The sequence below is a fragment of the Paroedura picta genome, chromosome 14, assembly GCF_049243985.1.
Source record: "Paroedura picta isolate Pp20150507F chromosome 14, Ppicta_v3.0, whole genome shotgun sequence".
NCBI classification, from domain to species: domain Eukaryota; kingdom Metazoa; phylum Chordata; class Lepidosauria; order Squamata; family Gekkonidae; genus Paroedura; species Paroedura picta.
Genome location: NC_135382.1, coordinates 19,747,775 through 19,762,153, shown reverse-complemented (window position 1 = coordinate 19,762,153; position 14,379 = coordinate 19,747,775). Strand labels below are relative to the sequence as shown.

Genomic DNA, 14,379 nt, shown 5'->3' with positions numbered 1-14,379 from the left:
AAATATTTTTTTTAATTCCTTTTCCTGACTTGCATCAGTACACAGTTCACAATAGCCTCATGGCAATCCATGAGATAGAAAAAACTGTTCACATTTTGAGCAAGAAGTTATCTTGCCAATTCATTCCACAATAGGACAAAAAAATATGGGGAAAACTAGTTTAGGACAGAATAGGGAGGTTGAGGAAAAACCAGGACAGCACAAGAACATTTATTGCTGCTGTTGTTGTTATTATTATTTATTTATTTAGAAGAAGAAGAAGAAGAGTTGGTTCTTATATGCCGCTTTTCCCTACCCGAAGGAGGCTCAAAGTGGCTTACAGTCGCCTTCCCTTTCCTCTCCCCAACTCTAGAGCCATGAGACCCACTGAGAGCACTCTGATCTGACTAGCCATTGCCTGAGTTTCATTTCTTGGTCACACTAATGTGTAATGGGAACCAGAACATGACATGTATACAGCTACAATGGTTAGGTCCTCCCCTCAAATCAGCTCTGACTCCAAGCTACTCCAGCATTATGCTCACTGTTACTAGTTTTCCAGCTTACCTAATCACTAAGTTCACAGGCTGGGGAGATCCATTGACATTGAACTGGAACTCTTCAGAGAACTCTCCCAGGACAGTGGAACTGAAGGTGATCTGAATGGCTTGATGGCCCCCGGGCTGGATGATCCCTTCACTGGGATAAAAATTAAAGCAGGAGCCCAATGGGGTGTGGGGGCATGTCAAGTTAAAGAGGGCATCAATGGCTCCTTGGTTAGATAGAATGGCCTGCAGCAGAGAAGGGAGAGAAAAGGTAAGAACAGGCAGGAAGGTTCTCTTACCTCAAAGACAGAACTGTTTTTTGGTTTCCTAATTAAATCCGAGGAGCAAAGTGGTGATGATGGATAGAAACAACAAAACTGTTTCTGCTCCAAGCAACATGCATGGAGTTTCTCCCTCTGGACTTTTTAGACCAATGAAATGGAGTTGGGGCTCTGTTAGCACAGTACAGATGCCACATTTTATTTCTTTATTAAAACATTTATGCCCTGACCTCCCTCTTGGTTTGAGACAGCTTACAACACATTCATTCCATAGCAGCAATAGCAAAGAGTACTGAACTAGTGCTTCCTCTCACTGGCTCTGAACTTGCCAGGTGTTTTGGAGAATCTTTCTCTCTTGGTGCCCTGAGATAATAATAGCACCAACAAAGGGCAGCATTTAGTCATTCCAATTTATCTCTGGCCAGAGAAAATAATACATTGATACAGAGGGAACCAAAACAGTTTTAGCATCACAACAAGACAAAAATCAGAGTCCAGTGGCACCTTTAAGACCAAGGAGGAAGAGTGCTTGCACTCGAAAGCTCACACCTTGAATAAATCTTTGATGGTCTTAAAGGTGCCACTGGACTGTGATTTTGTTTTGTTGTGCTGCTTCAGACCAACACAGCTATCCACTTGAACCATTTTTAGCATCAAACTTGCATGAAATGCCAACGCTTGTTCTAAGGCGACATTTCAGTGCTTTCTTCTTGGCAGTACCCAGCTCTTTATCAAGGTTGCCCCATGCAACACATCACCTCAATAATTACACTTAAGGTCACTTGTAGTCTTAATTTTAGTACAATATCAGGAGGGGATGGAGATCTTTGGGTCTTTTGCAGAAACTCTGGATTTTTTGCTGAATACTTTTTTTGTTGGACAGTTTCATCCAGTTCACAAGATCACATGGCTCTGAGATGCTGTGGCTAAGCATTGCAAAAGAAATATTTGAACCTGAGAAAAGTTAAATGTGCTCCTTTCTTGCCAGAGAGACTGTTTTGTGAAATGGAGCAAGACTCACCACCACTTTTTGGATGTTGTTCATGCACCCCAAAACCATTCCTTCCCTTGTACATATCACTTTATTATATGCTGTGCTATTATCTAAATCAGGTGTCCCCAACTAGGGATGGACACAGATCAGTTCATGAGTCAAAATTCAGCACGAACTTGGCCCTGTTTGTAGCCCCTGAACCAGTGTTCGGGAAAGACACCTTCCCCTAACATTCATCAGATGTCCGGTTCAGCCATTGAAACCATAACAGCTGAGCAAACTGGGTCTGCTCATCAGCTGTTAAATGGTTGAGAGACGTTTCACTCCCTCCCCCTGCTTCTAAGTGGGGTGAAGCAAAACTGAAAGGTTAAATAGCTGCCAGTCATTTAACCCTTCCTGGGTGATCCCCCCCCCTTTCTCCCAACTAAGAAATAGGGTCTGAACTGGCCAGTTCAGTTCAAGGGAATCCTGGTTTGGCTTGGGCCCAAAACTGAACCAAATATATTATGTCCATGTCCATCCCTATCTCCAATCTTTCCAAGCCTCCTGGCACTTCTGGAATTCTGACTCTTGGTCTAAATCTTTTATTTACTTTTTTTTAAGTTCTAAGTACACGAGTACTATATACATCTAGCCAGATTTTAAAACTGTAAAAGTGCACTCAGTGTGTTTGTGTGTGTGTGTGTGTGTGTGTGTTGGGATTACTGCATAGCTAACCCCTTGCAGCACTGTAGTCCTGTCTATGACAGGACATGGTGCAGGAATGTTGGCTTGGGTCAGGTAAAAATGTTTAACTCAACAAGGATCAGGCAGCAAGAAAAAGTTAAGACTTATAAAAACCAATAAGACCAATTGTACTCTTGCACCTCTTGGCTTAGGGGAGAGGGTCTTAACTGGGTTTATTTCAAGCTCACCTGATCTCATCAGATCTTGGAAGCTAAGCAAGATTGGCCCTGGTTACGGTAATACTTGGAAGGAAGACAGCCAAGGAAATCCGGGGTTGCTTTGCAGAAGCTGAGGCAGGTGAGAACACCTGTGTTCATCTCTTGCCTTGAAACTCCTAGAGGGTTGGTGTAAGTCAATTGCTACTTGACTCCCCTTTCCGCTAATGTTGTGAGCCAGTACAGCCCCGTTGATAAAAGGCGGAGTTTAGGGCCGAGAGGCCTGAATTCACTGCTGAGCAAATCACTCTCATCCCAATGTGTATCCACCCATTACGGAGGATAAAACAGAGACCTTGTCCATACAGGTTCGCAAGCTCTGGGTTCAACGCTGTTGGGGAGCAGTGTTTTTTCTCACCCACTTCCCCAGAGCATGTTGGTACAGTTTGTTAGCTTTGCATTGACCTTTCCTAAACCTGCTTTGCTGCAAAGTTTTTGGAAAGGCTGCATCAAAATCTGGACAGCAACTGTCTGGGATGGAAAGTTCAGTTTCTCCTAATTCCACCCACACAGCAGCCATTTTCCCAGTCCCCACATTATAGCAGCATTTCTATCAGTTTCTCTGAATGTCTAGCTTTATTTTTTAAAGTAAATTTCTAGTTTATAAAGACCAAAGCATATGTTTGCAAATACAGGAGACAGAGACTTGCTTCTCTCCCCGCCACCCTGAAAAAAATAGATAATAGAGAAAACCACTGTTATATTATAATGATACCATTATGCGCAATCTGCAGATTTTCAAAAGAATTTTAACACCCCCAATGGCAGAGAGGTGACATTGTGGGGAGACCTACCATGTGCTCCATTGGCAGCTGTAGCAGCAGTGAGGAAAGCACACAAGCCTTGTCCTTATGTGGAAAACACCAGATTGTTCCCAATGAGCTACTTTGCAGATTTGATCTGTAACAATGCTCACCTCATAACTGTGGATTGACCCAATGAAAATTTTGCCGATGTTCAGCTGGTCAAAGTTGAAAAGCAGCTTGGGACCCATGGCCTCTCCTTTGATGCGAAGAGGGAGTCTGGTCTCACGGCCTGCAGAGATGATAACCCTTCATAAGGATTGTCACAAAACAGAAAACTACAGATAGAGAAAATTGTTGGGGTTTTAAAAATTACACTGTGTTCTATAATGGCCACATAAATGTGGTTAAGTGGGCTCAATTAAACATTCCCAGACTGTATCCGAAAAGCTTTTCTTCTCTTGTCTGTTTGAAAGCTGGTATTGATGTCTGAGTGCTGCTGTTTCTTTATGTCTCACCTCTTCAGCAAGATCCAGGGGGTCCTTGCTGTGTTTTAAAAATTAATGGGGTTTTCTCAGTAGTTGCCAAAGAGCTCTGAAATGCTTGGCTTTGACAGGTTCGTTTGGCCCCACCTATAGAGGTATTAGGAGTAAGCAGTGAAAATCTCTGTTTTCCAAGCATTTTAACTGATGTTTCTGAGCTATAACACCTTGCTTGTTTTGTGCTGCCACTTCTGTACCAAATGCTTGAACTGCTCTTTTATTTTGTGATGTTAATGTTTTGGTTGCTCTATACCACTTTGGAATTATGAAATCAGCTAAGAAATCTAATAAATGAAATGAAGCAAAGTGGCTTGGGGCACTTAAGTACACCCCAAATACAATCCGTGCAAGTCTTTTCATATTGATGGTACTGAACAGGCACAGACTGGGGAAGAAAGAGCATAAACAGTCACTGTGCCCCACAGAGAAATCTGCAATTGAGCACACAGAATCTGCTCAAGTATTCCAGCCCCTGAGAAGTCAAATTGGCCTCAACTAAGGCCCAGGACTTTCTCTGCCCTGGTGTCAGCCTGGTGGAACTCTCTCCCAGGTGAGATCAGGGCCCTTCATCATCATCATCATCATCATCATCATCATCATCATCATCATCAGATTTGTTTCTCGCCACTCCCTTACGGCTCATGTTGGGTTACAGCATTCTAAAATCCCCATTAAAACCCCATTAAAAGACAACAATAACATTACCAACATGGCGGAGATCGGCAACTCAACTTCCCCCCCTCCCACTACTGGCGGGTGGAGAGGAGGTCCTGATGATGTTTACCTTGGGACTTAAAACAGTTCCGCAGGCCCTGCAAGACAAAGCTGTTCTACCAGGAATATGGTTGAGGTCTATAGAAAACCATCAATAAACTGGCCTCCCTACATAGATGACAACCATCCATATGCCACTTAGTTAACATCACAGCACTTTACTCCCCGTTCCTCCCACCAGAGAGACAGCAGTAAGCTTCTTGACTTTTAACGTAAACAGGATTTTAATATTTAAAAATGTTTGAACTCCTGTTTTAGTCCATTGAAATATTGTAAGATGCCCTGAGCCCTCGGGGAAGGCCAGCATATAAATCCAAAAAGATGGATGGATAATGGACAGATGGATAGATTGTGGCCCAAGCACTGCTTTCACCATGGAAATGGAAATGGGCAAGCAGAATGGGCTGATTCTGTTTAGGTTCATGGGGGTGGCAAGTTACAGTGGATGAATGATAGGGTTGCGAGTGTCCTGCATAGTACAGGGGGTTGGACTAGATGACCCAGGAGGTCCCTTCCAACTCTATGATTCTATCCCAGACAGCTTTGATTTTGCTTTCTGGCCTTACTCTGTATAGATCCCACCCCCACCCCCTACTCATAATTTGGTCCATTGATGTCAGTGCAATTGACTCTTAGCATGGCTAGTTGGAAAGCAAACAGTGAATTTCAAAGTATGTTTTTGTCCCTGCATTGTGTGTGTGTGTGGGGGGGGGGATCTCCTTGTTTGTAACAACCAAGCCTATCTATATGGGGACTGGAAGATGAAAGGATAAAATCTGGTGGGCCCTCCAGGGAAGCATCCCCCCTTCTGAGCTTTGAGTGAGAACAACACTGAATGCTTCATCAAAGCTTCACACCCGCTGTGTAAGTAGATGCTTTTAATTTGTAGTCTGCCGGTGGTACGCTGTACAGCCCTTCACCTACAGAATGCAAATGCCAGGGGAAGTACTTTTTCTTATTTACAGAGAACTGCATGGGGTTTGCTTCATAACATCCTCCCATTGTAATTACCACAAATCCATACTAGCACTTGGCAGTTGTGGCTGGTAGCTGTGAGGGCTGGCCCTGATTCCCACCTTAGCAAGAGTGACTCTTTCCTCATAAAGAGATCTTGTTGCCTGACCTGGGCTGACGTTGGAGGGCACCCTCTGTGCAGCTGCCAGGGCACAAGGGGGGGGGGGCAACAGAGGCCTCAACCCTACCGTTTTGCAGAATCAGAGCCTGACCTCTTCCTCTTCACAGAAAGAGAAACCTCTCAATACCAGCTCAGCAGGAGACAGCAGCAGGGGAGGGCCTCAGATTCTATGACATGTTGTTGGTCCTCCAAAGTAACTGGTCACTGTGAGAACCAGAATGCTGTACTACAGGGATCCTCAACCTGTGGTCCTCCAGATGTTCAAGGACTACAATTCCCATGAGCCCCTGCCAGCATTCGCTGGCAGGGGCTCATGGGAATTGTAGTCCTTGAACATCTGGAGGACCACAGGTTGAGGATCCCTGCTGTACTAGATGGACCATCGGGTCTAATCCAGCAGGGGTCTTCTGATGTTCTTATGTTAGGCAGTGACTAGAGTGGGAATGGCCTGACTTGAATGGCCCAGGCTAGTCTGATCTCAGAAGCTAGGCAGGGTTACTACGTAGGGGCAGATTCAAGCGGGTAGCCATGTTGGTCTGAAGTAGCACAACAAAATCAGAGTCCAGCAGCACCTTTAAGTCCAACAAAGATTTATTCAAGGTGCCAGCTTTCGAGTCTGAGGAAGAGAGCTTGCACTCGAAAGCTCACGCCTTGAATAAATCTTTGTTGGTCTTAAAGGTACTACTGGACTCTGATTTTGTCACACAGGGGCGGGCAAGGACAAACCACCTCGGAATATGTCTTGCCTTGAGAAACTCTATAGGGTTGCCACAAGTTGTAACTTGATGGCAACAAACAAGCCAAAAAAACAAACAAAAAAACCTGGGCATCCCCAAGGGACAGGGCCTTTCTTGCTCTCTGTCTGGGCTGCCCCTGCTGTGGTGCCTCTCTGGCAGTCACAGGGTTCCTCTTCAGAGCAGAAGGCAAGGCAGAGGCTTGATGCCGTCTCCTCTCATCTCCCCTCCTGCTGCATGAGTGAGCAGTCACTGCCTCCACTTATTCGCTCGCCTGCTCGGGCTCCCCTCCCGCTGGGCAACAGCTGTTTGAACAGGATCTCCTTTGGCTTCCTGGGATGGGTTTCCATGGGGATTCCATCAGCTCTTCCAGACTATTAGACCTGTGGCATAGTATTATCTAACAAGTTTCTACGGCATCTTGAAGATTAATGACAGGGACTTTAAAACCGAATAGCTTGCAATTCAGTGGTTCACTGAGGGTCATGCGCACCCCCTCACTGCCCCCTCTTTGGAGGCCTATGTGGTTTTTCACACCATTCCACATTCCTGAGAGGTAGCAGAGTGTCAAGAAAGTTGAAGGTGCCCTTTTGGCCACCTGCATTTCTGCTCCCCAATCAACTTTTCCTCTATTTGTGTATTTTTATTCTGCCTTCCCTTCCAAGAATCTGGCATATTTCCTTTTTACCTTCACAGTACTGTAGTGAGCTATGATAGTCTGAAGGAGAGTGAGCTGCAGTACAAGCAGACATCTAAACACAAGTCTTGTAGTTAGTCCAACACTGTAGTCACAGCACCACCTTGCCTCTGTGGGATTCTGTGCAAGGTGGTTGAGTGTAGAGTCATGGAATAGCTACAGAGTTTCCTGGAAGAAACATTGGTCCTTGATCCATTCCAATCTGGCCATGGTTAGTGGGAATGGCTCTGGTTGTTCTCACAGACAATTTTCAGAGACAACTGGATCTAGGCAGGTCAACACTGCTCTTATTGTTGGACTTAATGACAGCGTTCGACACCGTTGAGCATGAGCTATTAGCCCACTGCCTAGCTGACATGGGGATTCGAAATACTGCCCTTAAATGACGATGACACTCGGCTATATTTACTGACAGATTACCAGATTCTTTGGCCAAATATCCGGAGGCCATAGTACAACACTTAGATTGAGTCATCAAAATTTTGCTCTGGATCCCCCAGCCCCAAACAAATCAAATTGGCCTCAACCAGGGCCAGGTGGAACACTTTGCCTAATGCAATCAGGGCCTTGTGCATCCTTGGGCAATTCCACAGGGCCTGTTTAAAAAATAGTTGTTCCACTAGGCTTATGATTCAAGCTTTGTGGACACATCAGAATTTCAGACCCCTCTGCCTAAATCTACCAAGTCAACCCCTTTGCATTTATAAAATTTTGAGCTGTTGTAGCTGTTGTAACAAGAGCCTGGGGTGTAAATGGTACTGACTGGGGAAGGCACTGGCAAAACACCCTGTATTGAGTCTGCCATGAAAACGCTTGGCATCACCCCAAGGGTCAGACATGACCCGGTGCTTACACAGGGGATACCTTTACCTTTACCTTAGCTGTTGTAACATGAGCGTCTTGTGGCACAGGGTGGTAAGGCAGCCAACATGCTGCCTGAAGTTGTGACCATGAGGATGGGAGTTTGATCCCAGCAGCCGGCTCAAGGTTAACTCAGCCTTCCATCCTTCCGAGGTCAGTAAAATGAGTACCCAGCTTGCTGGGGGGGGGGGGGTAAAACAGTAATGACTGGGGAAGGAATGGCAAACCACCCCATATTGAGTCTGCCATGAAAACACTAGAGGGCATCACCCCAAGGGTCAGACATGACTCGGTGCTTGCACAGGGGATACCTTTACCTTTAGCTGTTGTAACCCACCCTAAGCCTTTTGGGGAAGGGCGGGCTAAAAATATAAAATATATAAATACCTGAGATATCACAGTACACAGTGCGATGATACATTCCAGCTTCTTGAGGCCTGAAGATCACACTAACTTCTGTTGTGGAATTGGGCCAGACATCGCCCTCCTAATGACAAAGGGAAGAAAACAATAACACATAGTGCATTCAAGGTCTTTTTTTCCAGCGCTGCCCTTTCTTCCTCCTAAAACCCAAGAAAACCTGTCTTTGTTCTTTGCTAAGTGATACCTATTTTAACAGAGTCTGTTTCTGCACAGATGTTTTGCTCTGCCTTGACTTCCCACAGAAGCACTGTTTGTGGGAGCATCCATCTGATATTGTCCTCTATTTGTACTGCTTTCACATTTCCCTTCTTTGCTGTGAACTTTCTCAAACCTGGCTTTAAAAAACTCCTGTCAAAGCTCGCTATGACACCTTAGTGGATACAAAGGTGTGCATTTCTGGAGATTCCACCTACATTAGCATCATTTCCCTGGCAACAGCCTCCACTGACCCTAAACAGAGCATTTTTTGAGGAATTCTTAAAAACTGAGAATCATTACAGCACTGTAATATTGTAATGATCGATTCCAACGAGCTCCTGCTTCCCATTTCCCCCCCCCCCCACACACACACACTTCCAAGGTGATTTCAAAACTATGATTCCTTCAGTTCTTCCCCCCCCCCAATCCCCTTTCCTATTCCTGACATCTATTCCCTGCCCACCCCAGCTCATCCCGCCCACCTAGCTATCTTCCACCAAGATGACTAAATCTTTGGGGGGGAAATTGCCCACATTTTTCTCGTTTGGGGTGGGAATATCACTATAACACCCAAAACAAGAAAAAGGTGGGCATCTTTTTTGTGTGTGCACAATAAATATAACACAAGTCATTTTTTAAAAAATGGAGTAAAACTAAGGTTGCGTAGTGTCAGCACAGGATCTGAAGTCAAGTTTGAGATTCGACTACTTGGAAAACCTGCGGCAAAGTCTGCATGTGTAAAAGTTCTACCCAAGTCCAGTGTTCCATATCGAGTGCAGCCAGCCAACTGCTGAGAGGAGCTCACAACCAGAGCATGAAGGTGATGGTCTCCCCTGTTACTCTTTTCTACCATCTGCTAGTCCTCCTCTCTGCCTTTTGGACTCCCTTCCCTTCCCCACCTCAGGGAGTTAGAGGAACACACTCAAGTGAGACCAGCTGGCTAAAAGCAGAGCAGTCAGGAAACGTAACTGCTTGTGTCTTGCTTGCTCCGTACATATTCCTCTAAGCTAGGTCTGTCCAGTGCCCCGATGGCCTTGCAGCCCATCCTCCCAATGTGCTGGGCTGGTTTGTCAATGGCCTGACAGGTGCAATGCGTCTTCAGCTAATGAGTGGGAACAAAATTTATAAGCAAAATTTATAAGCCCCCCCACACACACACACTCAATAATATGCAGAAGAGGAAGAAAATTTATAAAGGAGCATGCCCTGATGAATATGTATTTGCTAACTAGGGCTTTCTAGATGGTTAGTTTTAGCTGATGTGGGAATTTCAGGAACTCCAAGCCCAGCAGTTTCGTGACAGAATTACAAGGGACGTGATGGTCCAACCCCACTGCTGAGAGGTGGTGGAATTGCAATGCACTGCAGGAGCACAGGCGGGGGACAGGAAGAGCCGGACATGGATCTAGGTGCGGGGGGGGGGAGGCCCAGAGGGAGGACATCTTCCAGAATTAATGCCTAACCTGCTGTCATTGAGTTTAATTTCACTGACAAATGATTCCTGAGAAATTAAATTATCATCTGAAGATGATAACAATCTAATTGGTAAGACAGTCTGGGCCTTATCTGGGTTTATAGCAGGGTCCTACATTTGGATAAATCTTGCCATTTTTAAAAACGTTTTCTGTGCCCTACCTTCTAAAATGCAGTCTAAATTTCTGATCCTCCCCAACCCTTTTGGCAACAAACAGCTTTACATTTCAACACAAGGCAGGGGCTTCAGGCTACCATTGTGTCTACCTACATGAAAATTGCTGTAGTCTTGCTAGTGAAGTTTGAACCCATTAACACAGTGCAGTTGCAGTCACTTTTTATGAATGGTAATGAACAGAAGGTCTTGGAAGCCTTGAATATTGCTACTGCTTACTTTAGCCATGTAAAGCAGGGATCCTCAACCTGTGGTCCTCCAGATGTTCATGGACTACAATTCCCATGAGCCCCTGCCAGGTGGCAGGAGCTCATGGGAATTGTAGTCCACGAACATCTGGAGGACCACAGGTTGAGGATCCCTGATGTAAAGAACAGCGGATAGGATAGTGGCACGCTGTTTTTTAAAGACGCTGAGAGATTTAATTGAGCCAGGGCATGCAGATATTTGAACTGGAAAGCATTCTGCACATACCTGGAGTCTCAAATCTATCTATCCAGTCATTTTCATACATAATATGCCACTTGGCTGTAAACAGGTTTCTCTTTTGAATGCAGCTTTGTCTGTGGCTACCACAACAATGCTCCTTTTAACCTTTCTTTCCTCCACTACCATGACATGAAACCGCATCAAGAAGTGAACAAACAAGGGGAAGCTAGAGCATCAATAATGAGCAATGAGAAGGCAGCCGTTTCTTGTCAAGGACGCCGCGCGGTCCTTCCCCTTCCACCGCTTCTGGTTTCCATTTCAAAGGAGTCAGCTTGCACATGGCTGCAATGTGACTCGCTGCTAATGGCACAAGATGATGATAATGGGAGTCCAAGTGACTCTAGCGTCAAGAGCCAGAGCTCCATCCCCTCTCGGCCACCTGGGCTTCCCCCACAGCCTCTTTCTGCTGATATACAAATGCTGCCTTTGCAAAAAAAAAAACCCACAAAAAAAATCTGAAATCAAGCTAAATTTGAAATGCGTTTGGAACATCAGAGTTGCATAACCATTTATTTCCCATGGGCTTCGAAAGCTGCTCAATCTGTTTGGGTTTTTATTTATACAAACGTGCCTACTTTTTTTTTTTTTAAGGCAGGCTTCCTTTTTTTTTTTTAACTCTTTAGCACTGGGATCCATTCCTGCTTCTCCTTCATGCAACACATACAAAGATCAAACCAAAGAATGAAGACTGATTTGTAATCCAGAAAATGCTGTCTTTACTAGCACTGCTTTCTTGCTGTGTAACTCCAGCTAGAGTGTAGATCAGGGGTAGTCAAACTGCAACCCTCCAGATGTCCATGGACTACAATTCCTATGAGCCACTGCCAGCAAATGCTATAAAAGAAGCAAATGATGGCAGGGGCTCGTGGGAATTGTAGTCCATGGACATCTGGAGGGCTGCAGTTTGACTACCCCTGGTGTAGATTTTTGGAAGGTCATGGGGGTAGGAGCAGGACACTAGCAAACAGTTAATCTTTTTTTTTTTAAAGGGGGGATTTTCCTGTTAAATGTATAAATGTAGTCAGGAGTGCTTCTGAACAACAGATATCTTTCTTCATTTCCTGTCTAGCATAATTTTATTCCACCCTTCTCCCAAGGAGCTCTGCAAGGTAGGTTAGGCTGAGAGACTGCCCCAATGTTACCCACTGTGCTTCATAAGAATCTCCCAGATCCTAACATGACATGTCAGCCATAGAATCATAGAACTGGAAAGTTCCCTGACAAATAAACATCCCATCCCCACTTAAACACCTCCAAGGTGAGAGAACCGACAACATCTCTGGGCAACCGATTACACCACTGAACTGCCCTTGTTGTTTAAACATGTCCTAATATCCCACTGATATCTACCCACCTGTACTTTACATCCATAATTATGAGTCCTATCCTCCACTACCAACTGAAATAGCACCCTGTCCTCCTCTAAATGAGAAGTCTTCAAACACTTGAAAAGGGTAATCATATCCCCCCTTGACCTCTTCTTCTCCAGGCTGAACATTCCCAATTCCTACAGCCTTTTTTCATAAGACCTGCAGGCTAACCCCAAGAGGGTTTTCAACGTGCTACCTTTCTAACTACTTCTTAAGCTTTTGCACCTGTGGTTGAGGCCAAGAAATGGCATCAAAATTCTGGCCTACCTACCTAAAGCACCCAAAACACCAACTAATACTTGTCACCAGTTACGCACAGATGCACTTTATGTGCCCTTCTGAAATTGCAGGATTTAATTTTAAATTAATAATTTTAGGATTTTATATGACATTGTATTATGTTATAATTATAATTGTTTTGAGCCACCCTGAACCCTCTGGGAAAGGGTGGCATACAAATGGAAAAATAAATAAAATAATATAACAAAGGGGGTTTGGAAAAGATCAAAGAAAAGCCAGAAGAAACCCAGGAGTTCACAAAGGAGCTACATTGTAGGAGGAAAGAAATTTTCTTCCCAGTAGCATCAAGCCCTGTACAAATAATCTGAGTGGGAAAGGTGCCACTGCAGCAGCCGTAATGACCATGGCCTTATGAGTCAGTGTAGATTCACTGTGTTGAATGTGTGGAAGACTAAAGAGTGTAAAAACAAGGGAGAAAGATGCAATAAGACTCCACAGGTGCAAGCTCCCTTGACAGCATGCATGCCTCTACATTTGCAGCAGCAATGAAAGCAAAGCAGAGAATCCTTGCCATGCAGAAGCAGCCTTAGGGTCCCCAGGAGAACTTGTGGGCAGCATAACTGGGATAACCATGGTGAATCAGAGCACTGGCACAGTCCCAATTCTGGCCTCAGGCAGGCAAAGCTGTCATCTGCAGTAGGAAAGAAGCTTCTGTAGCTGCAGTTTCTAATTTATACCATTTTGCGAACATTAATAGAAAAAAAGCAAGTGATACATAAAGACACAGAGTGTGCTAGATTCCAGACTCAGCTTGCTGAACTCCAGGTGGAGCCCAGACATCCCCTGGAATGACAACTGATCTTCAGAGGACAGAGATCAGATCTCCTGGAGAAAATGGCAGCTTTGAAGGGTGGATGCTGTGGCATTATATCCCACTGAGGTCCCTCTCCTCCCTAGATCCAGCATGCACAAAGTGATCCGAGCAATGCAGAACAATAGCCTGAGATACACCTTAGAAATTCTTATTCTCCTGCTTCCTTCCTCATTCCGAAGATCCTTCTCTTGCATTGCTCCTTACCAGAGGTTCAATTGTGAAGATTTTGTTGTTGAAGAGCATGGGGTCCTCGTACATGGCTGCCTGGCGGTTCCGAAAGGTCCGGGTGACAATGGAGAGATGCTCACGAAGAGTGGGATTCGTAATGCATTCCTTCAGAAACTGATCGACCACGTCCTCTTCCTCAACCTGAAGTGAATGGCAGAACCTAGAACCCGGAAAGAGAGGACTCAGTGAGCAACCTGCATCCAAAGGCTGTTGGCTGCAAGCAGGGGAAAGGGAAAGAGGCAGATTGGTCTGACCTGAGCTATTCCACAGGGCCTTATAGGGCCTAAGGAGTCCTCTTCTCTGATGCCAGCAAGCAATATACCAAGCTGCGACTATAGGCTTTCTCATGGCTTTGGGGAAGGGTCTGATTAGGCCAGGGGTAGTCAAACTGCGGCCCTCCAGATGTCCATGGACTACAATTCCCAGAAGCCCCTGCCAGCATTCGCTGGCAGGGGCTCCTGGGAATTGTAGTCCATGGACATCTGGAGGGCCGCAGTTTGACTACCCCTGGATTAGGCAATACATTTCTTTTACTTCATTTATATTCCACTTTTCTTCTCAGTGGGAACTCCAAGCAGCTTACATTGCTCTCCTCTTCACCAACTGATGCTCACAACAACTTTGTGAGGCAGGTTAGGTTGAGTGTGTGTGACTGGCCCAAGACCACCCAGCAATCTTCCATG

At 45.2% G+C, this 14,379-nt stretch overlaps 1 protein-coding gene across 2 annotated transcripts in view; it reads right to left on the bottom strand.

The window, feature by feature from the left end:
- HYDIN (HYDIN axonemal central pair apparatus protein) overlaps positions 1–14,379 on the bottom strand; it is a 164,887-nt gene that overhangs the window by 123,294 nt on the left and 27,214 nt on the right. For both annotated transcript variants that reach the window (XM_077310084.1, XM_077310085.1), the window contains exons 9-12: positions 13,673–13,856; positions 8,614–8,713; positions 3,657–3,775; positions 547–770 (exon numbers count right to left, since the gene is read on the bottom strand). In XM_077310084.1, coding sequence (XP_077166199.1) covers positions 547–770; positions 3,657–3,775; positions 8,614–8,713; positions 13,673–13,856 — 627 coding nt within the window. The remainder of the gene's footprint in view (positions 1–546; positions 771–3,656; positions 3,776–8,613; positions 8,714–13,672; positions 13,857–14,379) is intronic.